Source organism: Silurus meridionalis, chromosome 20 (genome assembly GCF_014805685.1).
Source record: "Silurus meridionalis isolate SWU-2019-XX chromosome 20, ASM1480568v1, whole genome shotgun sequence".
Lineage (NCBI taxonomy): Eukaryota > Metazoa > Chordata > Actinopteri > Siluriformes > Siluridae > Silurus > Silurus meridionalis.
In genome coordinates this window covers 5974964-5989801 of record NC_060903.1, presented here as the reverse complement: position 1 = coordinate 5989801, position 14838 = coordinate 5974964, and the positions used below count along the sequence as shown (strand labels likewise).

The following is a 14838-nucleotide window of genomic DNA, read 5'->3' as shown; positions in this document are numbered from 1 at the left end:
TGACTGGAACTACATTCAGCTACAAAAACACTAGTGAGATCAGCATTGAAGTTGGGTGAGAAGGTCTGGGCAGCTGTTGGAGTGAGGTTGAGATTAGGATTGAAGAATTTTGTTCATCCAGTGAAATACTTTGCTCAGTCAGCATTTGGACTATGGACTCCCAATTGATGACCCCTGGCTAAGAGCACTTACACTGTTTCTAAACCCAGTCCATAATGGGAAAATGTATAAACTTTTCAAACATACAAAGAAATGAATAAACTGAATAAACAATCAATTGACAGCTATAGAGTAGTTCAATCCAACACATTTTGAACCAAGTTGGTCATTTATTTTTTGCTAATCAAATCTCAGGCAGATGGAGAGATGAGATTATTACCTGTTTTTTTATTCTTGCATTGGATCATTTGGAACAGACCTCTGATCCAAATCTCATTAAATTATTTTTCGTGGAAAAATGAAGGCATGACAAGTTCATTTAGTTCCTTCATTCCAACCATTTAAAGTTTCACAACGAGAGTTCAATTTCAGTGTGTGACTGAGTGTATTTGAGTGTGATTGCTACTTTGATGGCTGGAAAGGGATCCCTGTGTAACGTACCTGCAAAAGTAAGTAGGTCCCAAATTTCAGTTTGGAATTCAAGGGTTTTAAAGAAATAGGCAGAATCAGTGAATACGGATACCAATTATTTCTTCAAGATGGCTAGAAACAAACGTGCATATTTTCCAGAGTTACCACCAGCATTCAGTCTCACCTGTGTGCTTATGAGACTTAGTTCTGACTATTAGCTCAGCAGGTCACTTGGAAAACGTGGCCCGACATGTTCTAACTGGGTATAAATGAGATTTAATTTAAGCAGGAGCGATATACTGTATATGCCTGAAAATAATGTAGTCCAGCAGTGTGTAAGCACAGATTTAAATACAGAAAAAGTAAGACATTATCCAGGAACAAATCTTTAATGGTGCCACATTGGCACTGATTTCTGATTTAATTAATTAAGAAAGTATTTTTTAAATCACACATCTGCTCAGTAACAGATTTGGAGATGGGTGGATGAACACATCTTGGAAATATCAGGAGAGAAGATCTCTCCTGTCACATATATTCATATCAGTTTCTCACACGTTATTACTTTCGCACCTGCTGATTCAAATATGGCAATTATTTTAAACCTTTAAAACCGACAGTTTTATGGAAAAGTCTGAGTTTATTTGCTTTCAACAAGTGGGTTTCTTCCACGTTCTCCAGGTCCCTCCAACTTTCTAATAACATACAAGTATTTGGATTGACTACCCTAAAATGCATCTGGATGTTAATGCGTGTATGCACCTCACATCAAATTCAGGTCTCTTCATTTTATTTACCGTACAGTTAAACCGTCAGGGGAGATAGTAGCGTAGTGGTTAGGACAGTGGACTTTGGGTCTGAAGTTCATGAGTTCAATTCCCAGGCACATCAAGCTTCAACTCCTGGGTCCCTGAGCAAGGCCATTAAACTTGTAGGTGTTTAGCTGTAAGAAGTTGTAAGTCACTTTGGATAAGAGCGTCTGCCAAAATGCCTTAAATTACTCCAAACTGAGAGGATAATGGTTATGGACTTTGCTCATGAGTGGGGTGACCTTCCCATCACTTGTCTAGATGTCTATAGTCTGTTAACCTAACAGAAAAGCTATCACTTCCCCTTTTCTCTTTTTTCTAATAAGGAGATTAAATGAATTACATACACTAAAAAATATGCATTTTGACAAAGCGATTTATTATCATTGTTGAATATTAATTTTTCAGAACAAAATCTGATATATTTCCCTGTTTTATTCCTTAATGAGTTTTTTTTTTTTTTTTCGGATAAGCATCTCTTATTCATAAACATTATGTATCACTCCCTACATACAATATTATGAAATGCTCTTTGAAATTATTTTGAAGATTGTCCAATTTATATAGTATTTTCTATTATAAGAATAATATACAATGAATAATGCTGTTTGTAGGGGTTTGGAAAGATCATTTTGTAGATTTTTTTATTTCCATTTTTTTTTTTTTAAGCAGAATGATTTCGCAACAAAATAGGAAAATGTATGTCTGGCTTAAATTGGTTTAATTATCGTATATTACGAAATATTGACACAATTATAAAAGGAAATACGAAATAAATATTATGTTTGGATTTTTTTGTTACTTGTATAGAGACAATTTGAAAGAAGGGTGCTGTAAATCAGTGAATAGCATGTGATAGGGTAAATATAAGTAATGCCCCATGGTGCTGATTCTCTATGATTTGTTTTCCAATAATTTCACAGCTATGTTGGCGTCTGCAAAACTCCATATAGTCTTGCTTTCCTCTCACACAAAGCTGTGATCTCCTAATCCCTGTTGCCATTCTTTCCCCTCTACTTTGCTGTACAGTAAGCTCCACGCATCCCGCTGCGCTGTCAGATGGCGGCAGAAACTTCCCGCGCATTTATGGTTGCCACTGGCAACAGAGGTTTGGTGCTTGCAAAGCCCCAGCTCCGTTCTAAAAGCCGGAGTCTAGATTAAAGCTTGGAATACCAAAAGCCAATATTACAGTGTGTTGTGCGTGAAATCTCAAGCATGAAATCTAATGCCGGTGTGTGTTTACCTGTAAATCTGGAGGCCAGAGGGAAGGAAAAGCATGCCTAGCAGGCATCCTGTGTTTGTTGTTTATTCATTGTTTACTCGATCATTTCCTTCATTAACACCTGAGACAAAACGTCATCCCGTGGGCCTTTTTACCGGAAGATGGGGTGGAAAAAACACATCTCATTTACATTTTCCTGACAGAGTCTTAACATCTTTTACTCCGTACCTTCTTCTCTCTATCTCCTGCTGTCAGTTAGCAGGCTCGCTGTTTGCAGTTTGGCTTGCAGCTTCACAGCCGTGGAGAAGCCCATATTGCGTTCAGCGTGAAGTGGATTCGGCTGTAGGAAAGAGCAATGGACCGGAAAAATGAGCTTGATTTTCATTTTATCGCAGCGACTGTGTGCTACTGCAGGGAACTCACTAAGAAATTACTCTCTAATTACTTTTTTAAAAGTTGAAATAGTTGAAAAGTTGAAACTATTGAAAAAAGAAAAAAAAATTGTGTTGCCTCAGGGGCAGCATGAAGGTTCAAACTAGGTTTACTGATTTTATGGAATTTCACATTTTCCCTGAAATCGATATGGGCTTGATCTGGGTTTTGCGCTTTCCTACCACTTCTTGAAAACATGTTAATAGGTGGATTGACTATTTAAATTGGCCCCTAGGATTAAATAAGTGTGTGAATGTGTATAATGCTAAGCAATGGACATGTATACAATGTATACCAGAATACAAACTAAGCAATAAAAATGTATCGGTTGTGGCAGGTAGAAAACCACATCTCCATGGTCTCTGGATGGATCCTACTATCTGTACAGGGTTTCTCATCTTATATCTCCCAAAATCATGCTGGAAAATGCACTGGCTAATCTAAACTGCCGTTATGTGGGAATGTGTTTTGCATTGAAAATACAGCCCATGCAATCATTCAACCAGGGTTACCAGGGATGGACTCTGGACACATCACTAGGATAAAGTAATTAAATAATCAATCCTAATAATGGATCTGTATTTGCTTATACATATAAATTTGCCCAAAGTAGGTACAACTCTGCATAGGAGTTGTAGAGCTCCTAAAGAGGCCAGAGTTAGGGTGTCAACAATTATAGGCTTGAAGGGGATTTCTTTGGAAAACAATAACATTTAGGAATGTTTTTTTTATATATCTTACCTAGTTATTTACTCAGAAGCCGAGCTGATGGAGGAATTTGACGCACATATACAACGTAAATGTCAATGGTGCCGCAGCGCCCTCTGTTGGGCGTTACAGTGATAACAAGCGGAAAACTTTGTGACAGGATGAATACAATAGTTTGTCTCCATCTGTTGGTTAAAAAAAACCGTCAACCGTTTCTGAGTTTACTTTTTTGTCATTGTTTTTTTTTTTGTTTGTTTGTTTTTTTTTGTCATCTTGGTTAATTATTACTTTATTTACCGGTTTACCGCATTACCCACAATGCACTTCGACCACCTCCTGATTTCATCATTAAGTAAACAATGCAGCAGTACTTTAGTCCTTTGGTCCTTCATTCTGTCCACTTCTCTCACCTTTTCTTCTCATCCTTGTGATGCTTCCATTACTTTTAAAACTGCAGCATCAAGCATGTGCTCTCTTTAGTCCTATATTTTGTATAATTTCTAATTTATGAATGTTATTGGAAAATGGAAAGTATGCAAATTCACTAGACACCTATGTGACATCACCACATCACATAGCCACTAACTTTTCACAGAAAGAATAGAAATGCACTACCAATACAAGTATTAGCACCAGAATCACTAATCATATCACAAATATTTCGGTATAAATATATTCAGTGTGCTTAGGGTTCAACTTTCCCAGAAAGATACAATATTTCTCAAAAGTTTGGAAACACCTAGTCTTCTATCGTTCGTAATAGACACATGCATGTTTCTTTTATATGCAACAAGCTATGTCAATTAACAATATTACTGTTCAATTACCACGTTCAATTTCACGTTTTTGTTTTTATATGAACATGCTCATTATATACGAGTAGGTTAAATGTAGGTGAAAGTGGTGAAATATTGAACCACCATGGCTACGACTCCATACTTAAACACCATGCATGTCCATCTGGACCCCGGCTAATTGGAACCGGCGTCACTAAGACAAGACAATATGTCAATGACTAGAAGCTCTGTAACCATTATTTAGAGAGCAAAGAGTCAGCTGGAGTGTTATCTATCATTAAATGGCCTGCTCAGTCACCACACCATCACACAAAGGTCAGAAAGAAATTTCAAGCTAATGAAGAACACCTTTGGCAAGTTTTAAAGGAGGCATGGCAAAGTATTTCAGTTGAATGTTTGGAGAAGTAGACTGTCTGAATGTCAAGGTTAGGTCTTCTTCTTCTTCTTTCGTCTTCTCCCATTAGCGGATCATCCGTCTCCATACCCCCCTGTCCTCTACATCTGCCGCTTTCACCTGCATGTCTTCCCTCACCACATCCATAAACCTCCTCCTTGGTCTTCCTCTTTTCCTCCTTGCTGGTGGCTCCATCCTCAGCATTCTCCTACTGATATACCCCATGTCCCTCCATTGCAAATCATGTCCAAACCATCTCAAACTCACCTACCTCAACTTTTTTCCAAAATGTCCTACATGCGCTGTCCCTCTAATAAAGTCGTTTCTAATCCTGTCTGTGCTCATCACTCCCAATGAAAACCTCAACATCTTCAGCTCTGCTACCTCCAGCTCCACCTCCTGTCTTTTACTCAATACCACTGTCTCTAAACCATACAACATCACAGGTCTCACCACAGTCCTATAAACTTTCCCTTTCATTTTTGCAGATACTCTTCTATCACAAATCACTCCTGTCACTCTTCTCCACCCACTTCACCCTGCTTGCACTCTTTTCTTCAATCCTCTAAAACACTCTCTATTACTTTGCACTTTTGACCCAAGGTACCTGAACTCCTTCACCTTCTCCACCTCATCATCTGCAAACATCATAGTCCAGGGAGACTCCTGTCTGACCTCGTCTGTCAACCTGTCCATCACCACTGCAAACAGGAAAGGGCTCAGAGCTGATCCTTGATGCTGATGTCAAAAGTATGTAAAGCTAGTATTTATGCAAAGCGAAGTTTTTACAGTGAAAATAAATGTTTAAATGTGTGTGTGTGTGTGTGTGTGTGTGTGTGTGTGTGTGTGTGTGTGTGTGTGTGTGTGTTAATGTTAATTAATGCAATGCATTAACATTACACATAAAACAAGAAAATAAGTAATATTATATTGTACTTGCAGACACATCAAAATATTGGGACACCAGAGCATTACATCCATACTGTATGTAATTTTTCTATTAACTGTTGCCACAAATTCTGCAACACACATTTGAATACACTGGATTTTTTTTGTATGCTGTAGCATTACAGTTTCCCTTCGATGGAACTGCAAGACTCAAATATGGTTTCGCAAGAATGGTGTGGAAGAACTTGGGCGTCCTTTACAGAGTCATGATTTTAATTGTACTGAACATCTTTGGGTGAATTATTTTCACTCTGGAACACGGACTGCATTCCAGATGTCTTCACCTGATATCAGAGTCTGATCTCATTAATGATCTTGTGGCTGGATGAACACAAATAAAAATTGCCACAGCTTTAAAATCTATTCAATAACCTTCCCAGAAGAGTGGTTATTATCAATGATAACCAAGGATACAAGAGAAAAATCTATCCTTATTATCTATGTGTGTATGTGTGTATACATCTACATATGTATTTATACACACACACATATGTAAAATTCTATATTTGTCAGAATCTTGCAACTGTCTCTAAAACATTTGGATAAACGCTAGGATTTGTTTGTTCTATGTTGTTTAAACTCTAACAGAAATTACTAGTATTTACTGCAATATGTATTGGATAAGGGAGCTTCCCATTATCCATCCCATTTGCTGTTAGAATAACTTCCAAGCTTCTGGGAAGATGTCCCAGTAGATTTTGTAGTGTGCTTGTGAAGATTTGGTGTGGAGGTCTCAGGTGCAGTCAGTGTTTTAGTTCATTCCAAAGGTATGCAATAGGGTTGAGTTCTATAGCAGGACACTCAAGATCTTTCACTCCAAACCGTGTAACCCTTATATTTTTATATATATGTTATACTGGAAAAGGTTTTTGTCTCCTAGTTCAGGTTAAGGGAAAATTGATTGTTACCTCATCGAAAGACACTGAATACAATCGTGTCCCACCAACTTTGAGGTAACATTTTGATAAAGAACCACATATGACAGGAAAAGCCAGGTGTCCCAATAATTTTGTTCATATAGTGTGTGTTGATAGATAGATAGATAGATAGATAGATAGATAGATAGATAGATAGATAGATAGATAGATAGATAGATAGATAGATAGATAGATAGATAGATAGATAGATAGATAGATAGAATATGGCCACTAGATGTCAACAAAGATCTGTCAATTGTGTTCAGGCTAAATAAATACGACACTTGTAAATACGACTTGTGTTTTGCAAACACTTTCACTCCACAAGGTTTTAAAAAAAAAATAATTATATTAATAATACACAATTCAAATGATCACAATACACTCCAAAACAAACTCTCATTAGTATTTTTTTTTTCATTAAAGAATGACATTTCGTTTATCAGTTTATTGCTACATTTTATTTGGTGGAATGTCCCTGATACAAGTGAGTTCCTGTTATCACATATTATAGCAGCTATAAACACACGTCATGTTACAGAGAAACCAGCAGACACAGAGTCGTCTTTCTTAATAATTATGCAAAAGCACTGATACTAATCACTTTTACATACATTTTAAAATGAGCTTTTCCTTACAAAAGTTTTACTATATCACTAATATAATATTTTCATTGTTAATTAAAGGATAGTTTATATTGATTTATCTTCATGGATTTTATAGAGGAAAAATCTGTATTTTTAAAAAAAAAAATTATGCCGGGTTAGCAGGATGCAAATAATAATAATTTTAAACAAAAAAGACAGAATTTGCAGTATTTTTCAAAATCACTTACAAAGTACCAATACACCCTGAGTGCAAAATAAAAAAAAAATGAATATAATTTTATATAGAATAATTACTAATGTAAGAAGTCCCTGGCTGCAAAAACAAAAATATATATTATTTCATTTAAATTATTTAGTGATGCAGGATTTCTGTGAATGCAGAATAATAAAAAAAAAAAACTTAAAATACAGTAAATACAATAAATAACATATTGTTGGGTTTACCAGGCTGAAAAATAAAATATAATTTAATAAAAGTCAATTATAGATTAAATAGTGACTAATGTAAGAAATTTCTGGCTGCAAAATAAAATAAACATTTATATCACTTCAAATAATTAATACTCTAGGATTTCAATGACTACAGAATAAAAAAACTAATATAATTTTTTAAAACTAATGTAGGAGGTCAGGTTGCAAAATTAAATACAATTATTACTTAAATAAATTAGTAAATTATAAAAGAATAAACTTACATTAAAATAATTACAATAACAATGTAGGATGTACATGGCTGCAAAATTAATTGCATGAAATATACATATATTTTAGATGAAATGGTGACTAATATAGAAAGTCTTTGACTGCAAAATAAGAAAATAAACAATAGTTCCTGCAGTAGTTTGAGTGATGAGGATCTGCTTGTGCATTCGGAGCTCAATCAGTTAAACGCAGAACTTCTGCAACGTGCGCGCTGCAGATGTGGCGCGCGCCCCACAGTTGTTATTGTTGGGGTTTTTTTTTTTGTTTAGTTTTTTTCGAATACCGCTCGCGCCTGCCGCCCCGCGCGACTACAGCGCTCTGCCCGCGCGCGCGGCTCCATAATATATATATAAAAACTCGCCCTTTTTCTTCGTCGCGTCTGTAAGTGAAGCGCGACTCCGTTACTGGCGACTTTCAGCAATCGCACTGAAGGCTCAATTCTCCTCCTTTTCTTCTTCCTCCGCTCCCTGTTTCTCCTCCTCCATCACCGCCTTCGCTCCCCCCTCCTCTTCCTCCTCCTCCTCCTTCTTCCTTCCTTCCCCGGTTTATTCCTCCGCGATTTTTTCGCCGAGATCCGCAGCCGGGTGACCGCATACAGCTTTTCGGTAAGGGGACTTCACTCGAGATCGAGGCCCCCCGGCCCCCTCCTCCTACTCCTTTTCCCCAGCTCCCTTTCCCAATTCAGACTCCCGTTTATTTTATTTTTTTGCACCTGACCGTTTTTCTGCGTGTGGATCGGATTTATTTGGAGCATTTAGGAGCTCCGGACGAGGCCGCGGGCTTCAGGAGGTGGGGATGACTTTAGAGTCTATGATGGCTTGCTGCCTGAGTGAAGAGGCGAAGGAGTCGAAACGGATCAACTCCGAAATCGATAAGCAGCTGCGCCGAGACAAGCGGGACGCCAGGCGGGAATTAAAGCTTCTCCTTCTTGGTAAGCCCTGGGCGTCTGACATTTCTCTTTTCTGCCTTTCCCCCCCTCCCTCTGTGTGTTAAACATTAGAAAACGGCGTGCAAACCGGATCCGTGGCTGTGGTTTGGCGCTGGTTCTCTTCAGCCGCCCAACAGGTTTGTCCGTGTTCAACTGTTCTCGCACGGCTAACGGCTCTGCGCTTCCAAATCAATGAATGCTAATATGAACCAAGTCATTTAGAAAGCCACGGTGATAAGGGCTTTTGTGTCTGTATATAAATGACGCAGTCTCCCTCTGGTTTCTTTGGGTTTAGTCCCATACCGTTTTCTTCCTAACGTTTTCCCCCACTTCTACTCTATGTACGTTAGCCTGCTAGCCGTCCTGCTAACCGATATAGCATTGCTAGCTTAGCCTCCTGAGGGCCGACCTGCACAGGTTGCTGGAAAACAGAATTGGGAATGAAGTGTTTTGTTCTGGGAAAATTATCCGCACTGAGCGACTTTTCAGCAAGATTATTGTTCCTGGTCAAATATTAGGTGCATTTTACGGATTATTAAATGAGCCTGTCATGTACGATATATATTTTTTTATTTTTTCATCAGCTAGGAGCTTTCAGAGCTTGGTAAAAAATTCCCAAATCAAAATTCACTCTTGATGAATGTCTCGGGTTGATTAACTACAAAACCTTCACCTGACCATTGATTTTCATGGGGCTCTATAGCCAGCAGTGAACAACGACTGGTTTCTAATGGTTTGTAATGGTTCTACTGGTGGAACAGGTCACTGATGGGTCTAAAGTTGGCTTACATAAGTCTGATGGTCTCTGTGACTTTCAGCCCTGGGTTAAACTTCTCCACTATCATGATTAAACTCTATTCGGAAAGGGTTAGTTGTATGTGAGCTTATGGGATAATGCAGTAATTTCCAGTTGCTTTAGTTTTCTTCACTTCACGTGTACGGACACCTTTGGAAGGGTTATGCTCTTTTTTAAATTTTATTTATAAATTTTTTTGTCCCATAGAAGCAGCCGTAGGGTACATTTATCTATGTATACCATCTAAAACTGGGAATGTAAGAACAGTCTGGGAAACCGTCTTGTCTTTTATTTTCTGAAACCAAAATGAAACCAGGTCGAAGTTTAAAACGCAAGCAAAAAAATTGTAGAGAGAGAGAGGTAGAGGTAGAGGAGGCTTATTAGGACGTGTCGGAGAAGCAACACTTCCAGGGGTTTTAGATACGCTACAAAAATCCCTTAGTTCGGTTGAACACGTTCTGCAAATCATGAGCAAGCAAATCTTTCCAATCGATTTCATGATGATTAAGCGAATACTAAAGGTCTCGTCTTAAAAGGTCTTGAGTTAGATTTGCACACAAGATGTTTAGAACGTTCATTTCTGGAGGCAGAAATCTTACTCAATCAAGAACAGTCATTTATACAAGACGTGAATCCACGTGAATATGCACGCAAGACACTAAACGTTGACAAGCCGTTCATCCAGCTGCTTTACAAGTCCCCGTTAGTGCGTTACATGTCGTCATAGCGCAACAGACAATTTTGGTGGTCGATCATAATGACTTTTGCATGCCCTCCACAATACAGGAATCTGATTTCAGTCTGAAACCCGAGATGCTACTGTGGTGAAAAAGAATCCAGACACGGCATGAGTGAAAGTGTCTCTGTGATAATGTTTTATGATTAAATGATGTTTTAGTGGAATACTTGGATATTTTTGTTGAAGAAAACGGAGAAACAATGATGGAACAGCGAAATCTCCAGTCAGGAATTTCTATATGTTTTTCTGTATTTTAATTAACCTGAGTCTATAAAACTTATTAGATTAGTGTGTAAAACCCAAGCCCTGGACAGCACACTTGTTTTTGAACCAAGTATGTTAACCAAACAGGTCTAGTCCTATACTTGCTTCCCACGAATTTGCTAATGCATCTAATACAGTCAGGTTTCAACACGGTGATACTCTCTCTCTTTCTCCGATGTATCTTAAACGAGTGATTAAGTCCACGTCTCATGGGTCTTTACACCATACTGTCAGCAGCGAGCATCATGGAGGTTTTTACAAGAACTAGGCTACAGTTCCAAACAAGACAGTTTGAGGTCATCATTCCACTTCCACACCGTCTCCTAATCGCCTGGGTTTATTTTAAAAACGCCGACTGTCTGTGGCCACACGCCGATGACAGAGCCACGGGTGGAAGAGCCAAAGATCTGTTAGGAAGTCGAATTGTGGGCTTTATCAAGCCCCACGATGGTTTGTTTCAAGATCCGGACGTGTTTGTTGTGTGACTTGGACAGTGGCGTAGCGATATCTGGCTCAGACACGCTCAGCATTCATTTCCTATTCATTTCCGCTCACCACCACAGAACCGAGTGCACGAAAAGGGAGCTGATCAGTGGTAATGTGTGAAGGAAAAAGAGCAGAGCAAGAAGGAAAGACGTTTGTGCTGTCTAGAGAGAAGTCACCTTCAGGGGTGTGTGATGTGGCTTAAATATAATGTTTGAAGACTTGTATATAAGGCACAATATGCATTCATGGTGTATAGTTTTTGTTGTTGTTTGTTTTTAATCAAACCGCTTAGTGCAGTGTGTGTGTGTGTGTGTGTGTGTGTGTGTGTGTGTGTGTGTGTTTTAAATAATTAGCCTACCAAAGTAAATAATTTGACCATAAAACCGATATTTCAAAAATGTGCATTATTTTGGGAATGTTTGGCGATGATGTCATCATATTAACATCGTTCATGAGTTACAGTGTATGTCATCCAAAAATCAGATTGTTCCCAATTTTAAAGCTAAATACGATCTGTATAAGGTGGATTTAGATTTTATGACATTATACTTCGGAGCTTTGGATCATACTGGACTCCAGGGTTAAGTATTAGTTGAATGATAATGTGTGGCAAAGTGAATTTAGTGTCACAAGCATCATGAGTCACTACACAAGACAAGCAACAACTCACACCTCAATTCAATTTCCAGTAAATATTAAGCCGTCTGACCTGCTGAGTCGAAGCCTTGAGGCTTGACTAGATTTCCCACTGAGCTACTCATAATAAATGTTTTAAAGTGAAGAGACTTAATCGTTTATTCTGCTACACTGTTGTATTCTGGTATCTAATTGGCCAGAAGGTGTCAATGAGGCAAATTTTCTCTTTTCCCCATTGTTCTTTTATGGACAAATGGCTTCCTGTTGACATGACAAGCTGCCGGTTTTGTTTTCTTAACCTCAAGACAGGGGGGGAAAAAACCAGGGCAGTGAAGGAGCAAATGTGTATAACGTGAGTGATAACTGTAAATATGTTTTTTTTTTTTTCGACATTCCACAACATTTAATGGAACAAATAATGTGCATTGTGATTTGTCTTCAGGCAAAAATCAAAGGCCAGTGGCTTGTTAAAGGTAATGTCAAAAGTATGGTTTTGTCATCCTATTAAGCACCAGTCCTAATTGAGTTAAAGTGGTCCAAGTAATCCTATTAGGTCTTGGCAATAGGAAAAAGGATATGTCTTGACAATTCTGGTTTGTCCACATCCTAAATGCTTTGTGTTGCTCCCAAAGTTGGACGGCGACTTATATTTTGTATAGTTTGCCTATATTTGTCAAAGCACAAAGTAAGGAATTATGTGTAAGCCTGGTATGCTGAGGAGGTGACATGCACCCCTGGAGTTTTTCTGTCGTTCGACTTGGTTGATCCCTCGTGCCAGGGAATTGACAGAAAAAAGACTGGAAGATAAATGTGCAGCTTGCTTTAGTTCCTGATTGGTGAGGACATCCTAAAGTTCCAAGATAAGAATTGGTGTGTGGATATTCTTTGGTTAAGCTGAGGTTGTAGCTGTGCTTGTACAGTTAATATATGAGGGGCAGATGAAGCTTCCTGTGGCTCTGTGCTAAACAGGGATGGACTTGTATCCCTAAAGATACTGTTTAATCTGCATCAGCAGAGTATAGAGTATTTCAAAAGTCTATAGGCTACACAGTATAACCGTATATATAACATAAACACTTAACATGGTGTTAATGTAGGATAGTACATCCCACAATAGCAAGATGTGCTTTTGGCTACAAAATGATTAAACAGCTGCTTAACTTGTTTCAGGGTCGCAACCCTGCAGAAATTTGATTTCCTTCTATGTTGCCTCTTATACTGCACCAAAGGTGTTTACAGAAATAATGAGTTGGAACAGGATTGTAAGTAGAAGTAGAAACGTAGTTCTTTGTACTGTGAGACTAAAGTCTGACAGCATGAAAAAAACCTCGTCTGCTATTCTTTTATGTTGTATTAATATTTAGTACAGCTGTGAGAATGGTAACACTTGAGGTGTGCTATTCCTGTCAAGTGCCAAATGTGTTTCAGGGCCTGGGTGGTGCCTTGTTACCATTCAGGATAAACATCCGAACTTTCACTTTCAATTTAAATCCTGGTGAAATGCCATCCATGTTGTATACATGGAATTGCCTTAACATAACTGCGGAAAACTCTAACAGATAAGCAGATGCAGGGAAAAGGGCGAGTTCTGCCGGCACCTTCCTGTGCAGAGCCTTAAGATGGCCAGCTTTGGCTGTGCAAACACACGTTGGTAGACTTTGGACTTTTCATTAGGAGGCGATGAAACGCTTGTGCCATTTGCTTCAGGCATGTTGTTTTTTTGTTTGTATATTTGTGTTTTTTTTTTTTTTCTTTTTAGCTAATCTGAAATTAAAGTGTGCACTTGTTGTAAGGTTATGCTGTGCCAACTGCTTCAATGGCTATGCAGTTCACTCAGCCTGGAATCAGAGAAATATCTCTGCCCACTATTTTTTTCCCCCCAAACTCAACTGGCTCTGGGTAGTGATATGATTAAAGGTTCAGCTCAGCTGAATGTACTGAAAGGAAAGAATTTCATTGATGGAGCTATTTACAATACCACCTGACATTTCAGGGTTTTTCTTTTCTTTCTTTTTGTTGTTGTTTTTGTCCACTAATCAGTGACCTACAGAATTATTTATTAAATCAAGGGGCAGATTATAATTGCTCTTGCCTCTTTGTTGCTCATAACCATTTTTACTATATGACCAAAAGCTTGTGGACACGTTTTACATACATTTTTCTACTCCAAAACTGTTGGCACAAAGTTGGAAGCTCACAAATGCTGTTGTAGCATTACAGTTTCCCTTAATTGGAACTAAGAAACCCAGTGACATTGACCCTATGCACAAAGTTAGCTCCATGAAGACACAGTTTACTACAGGGGCCTGACCTCAACTTAACATTTGATTTTGAAGAACTGAAATGCTGACTGCACCTCAGGCCTTCTCGCTTAACATTGTTTCCTGATCTCTCTAATGCTTTTGAGTGCAATTCCCCACAGCCACACTCCAAAATCCAGTGAAAAGCCTTCTCATTAGTGTGGAGGTTATTATAACAACATATAAAGGATCAACTCCACATTAAGGCCCCAGATTATGAAATGGGCATGTATGGACGTGATGCTCAGGTGTCCATCTACTTTTGCCCATATAGTCTAGTTGCAACTTGTAGTTAGCCATAACATTTAAACCACAAACAGGTGAAGTGAAAAACATGATCCTGTAAGAATTGTCTCTCTTAAAGGCTGGGATATATCAGGCAACAAGTAAACAGTCAGTTCTTAAAGTCAATGTGTTGGGGGAAGGAAAAAACGGGCAAGCGCAAGGATCTAAGCGACTTTGGCCAGGGCCAAATTTTGATTGTTAGACGACTGGGTCAGAGCATCCCCAGAACCAAAGGCATTGTGAGGTGTTCCTGGTAGGCAATTCCTGATTCCTAGTTAGTACCGTTCAAAAGTGACA

General features: G+C 38.5%; 1 protein-coding gene across 1 annotated transcript in view; it reads left to right on the top strand.

Moving 5' to 3' along the window:
• Positions 1 to 8034: 8034 nt before the first annotated feature.
• Positions 8035 to 14838, top strand: part of gna11b (guanine nucleotide binding protein (G protein), alpha 11b (Gq class)) — a 40661-nt gene continuing 33857 nt past the window's right edge. The window contains exon 1 of the mRNA XM_046876524.1: positions 8035 to 9038. Within this exon, the coding sequence (XP_046732480.1) occupies positions 8903 to 9038 (136 nt within the window). The 5' untranslated portion in view covers positions 8035 to 8902. The remainder of the gene's footprint in view (positions 9039 to 14838) is intronic.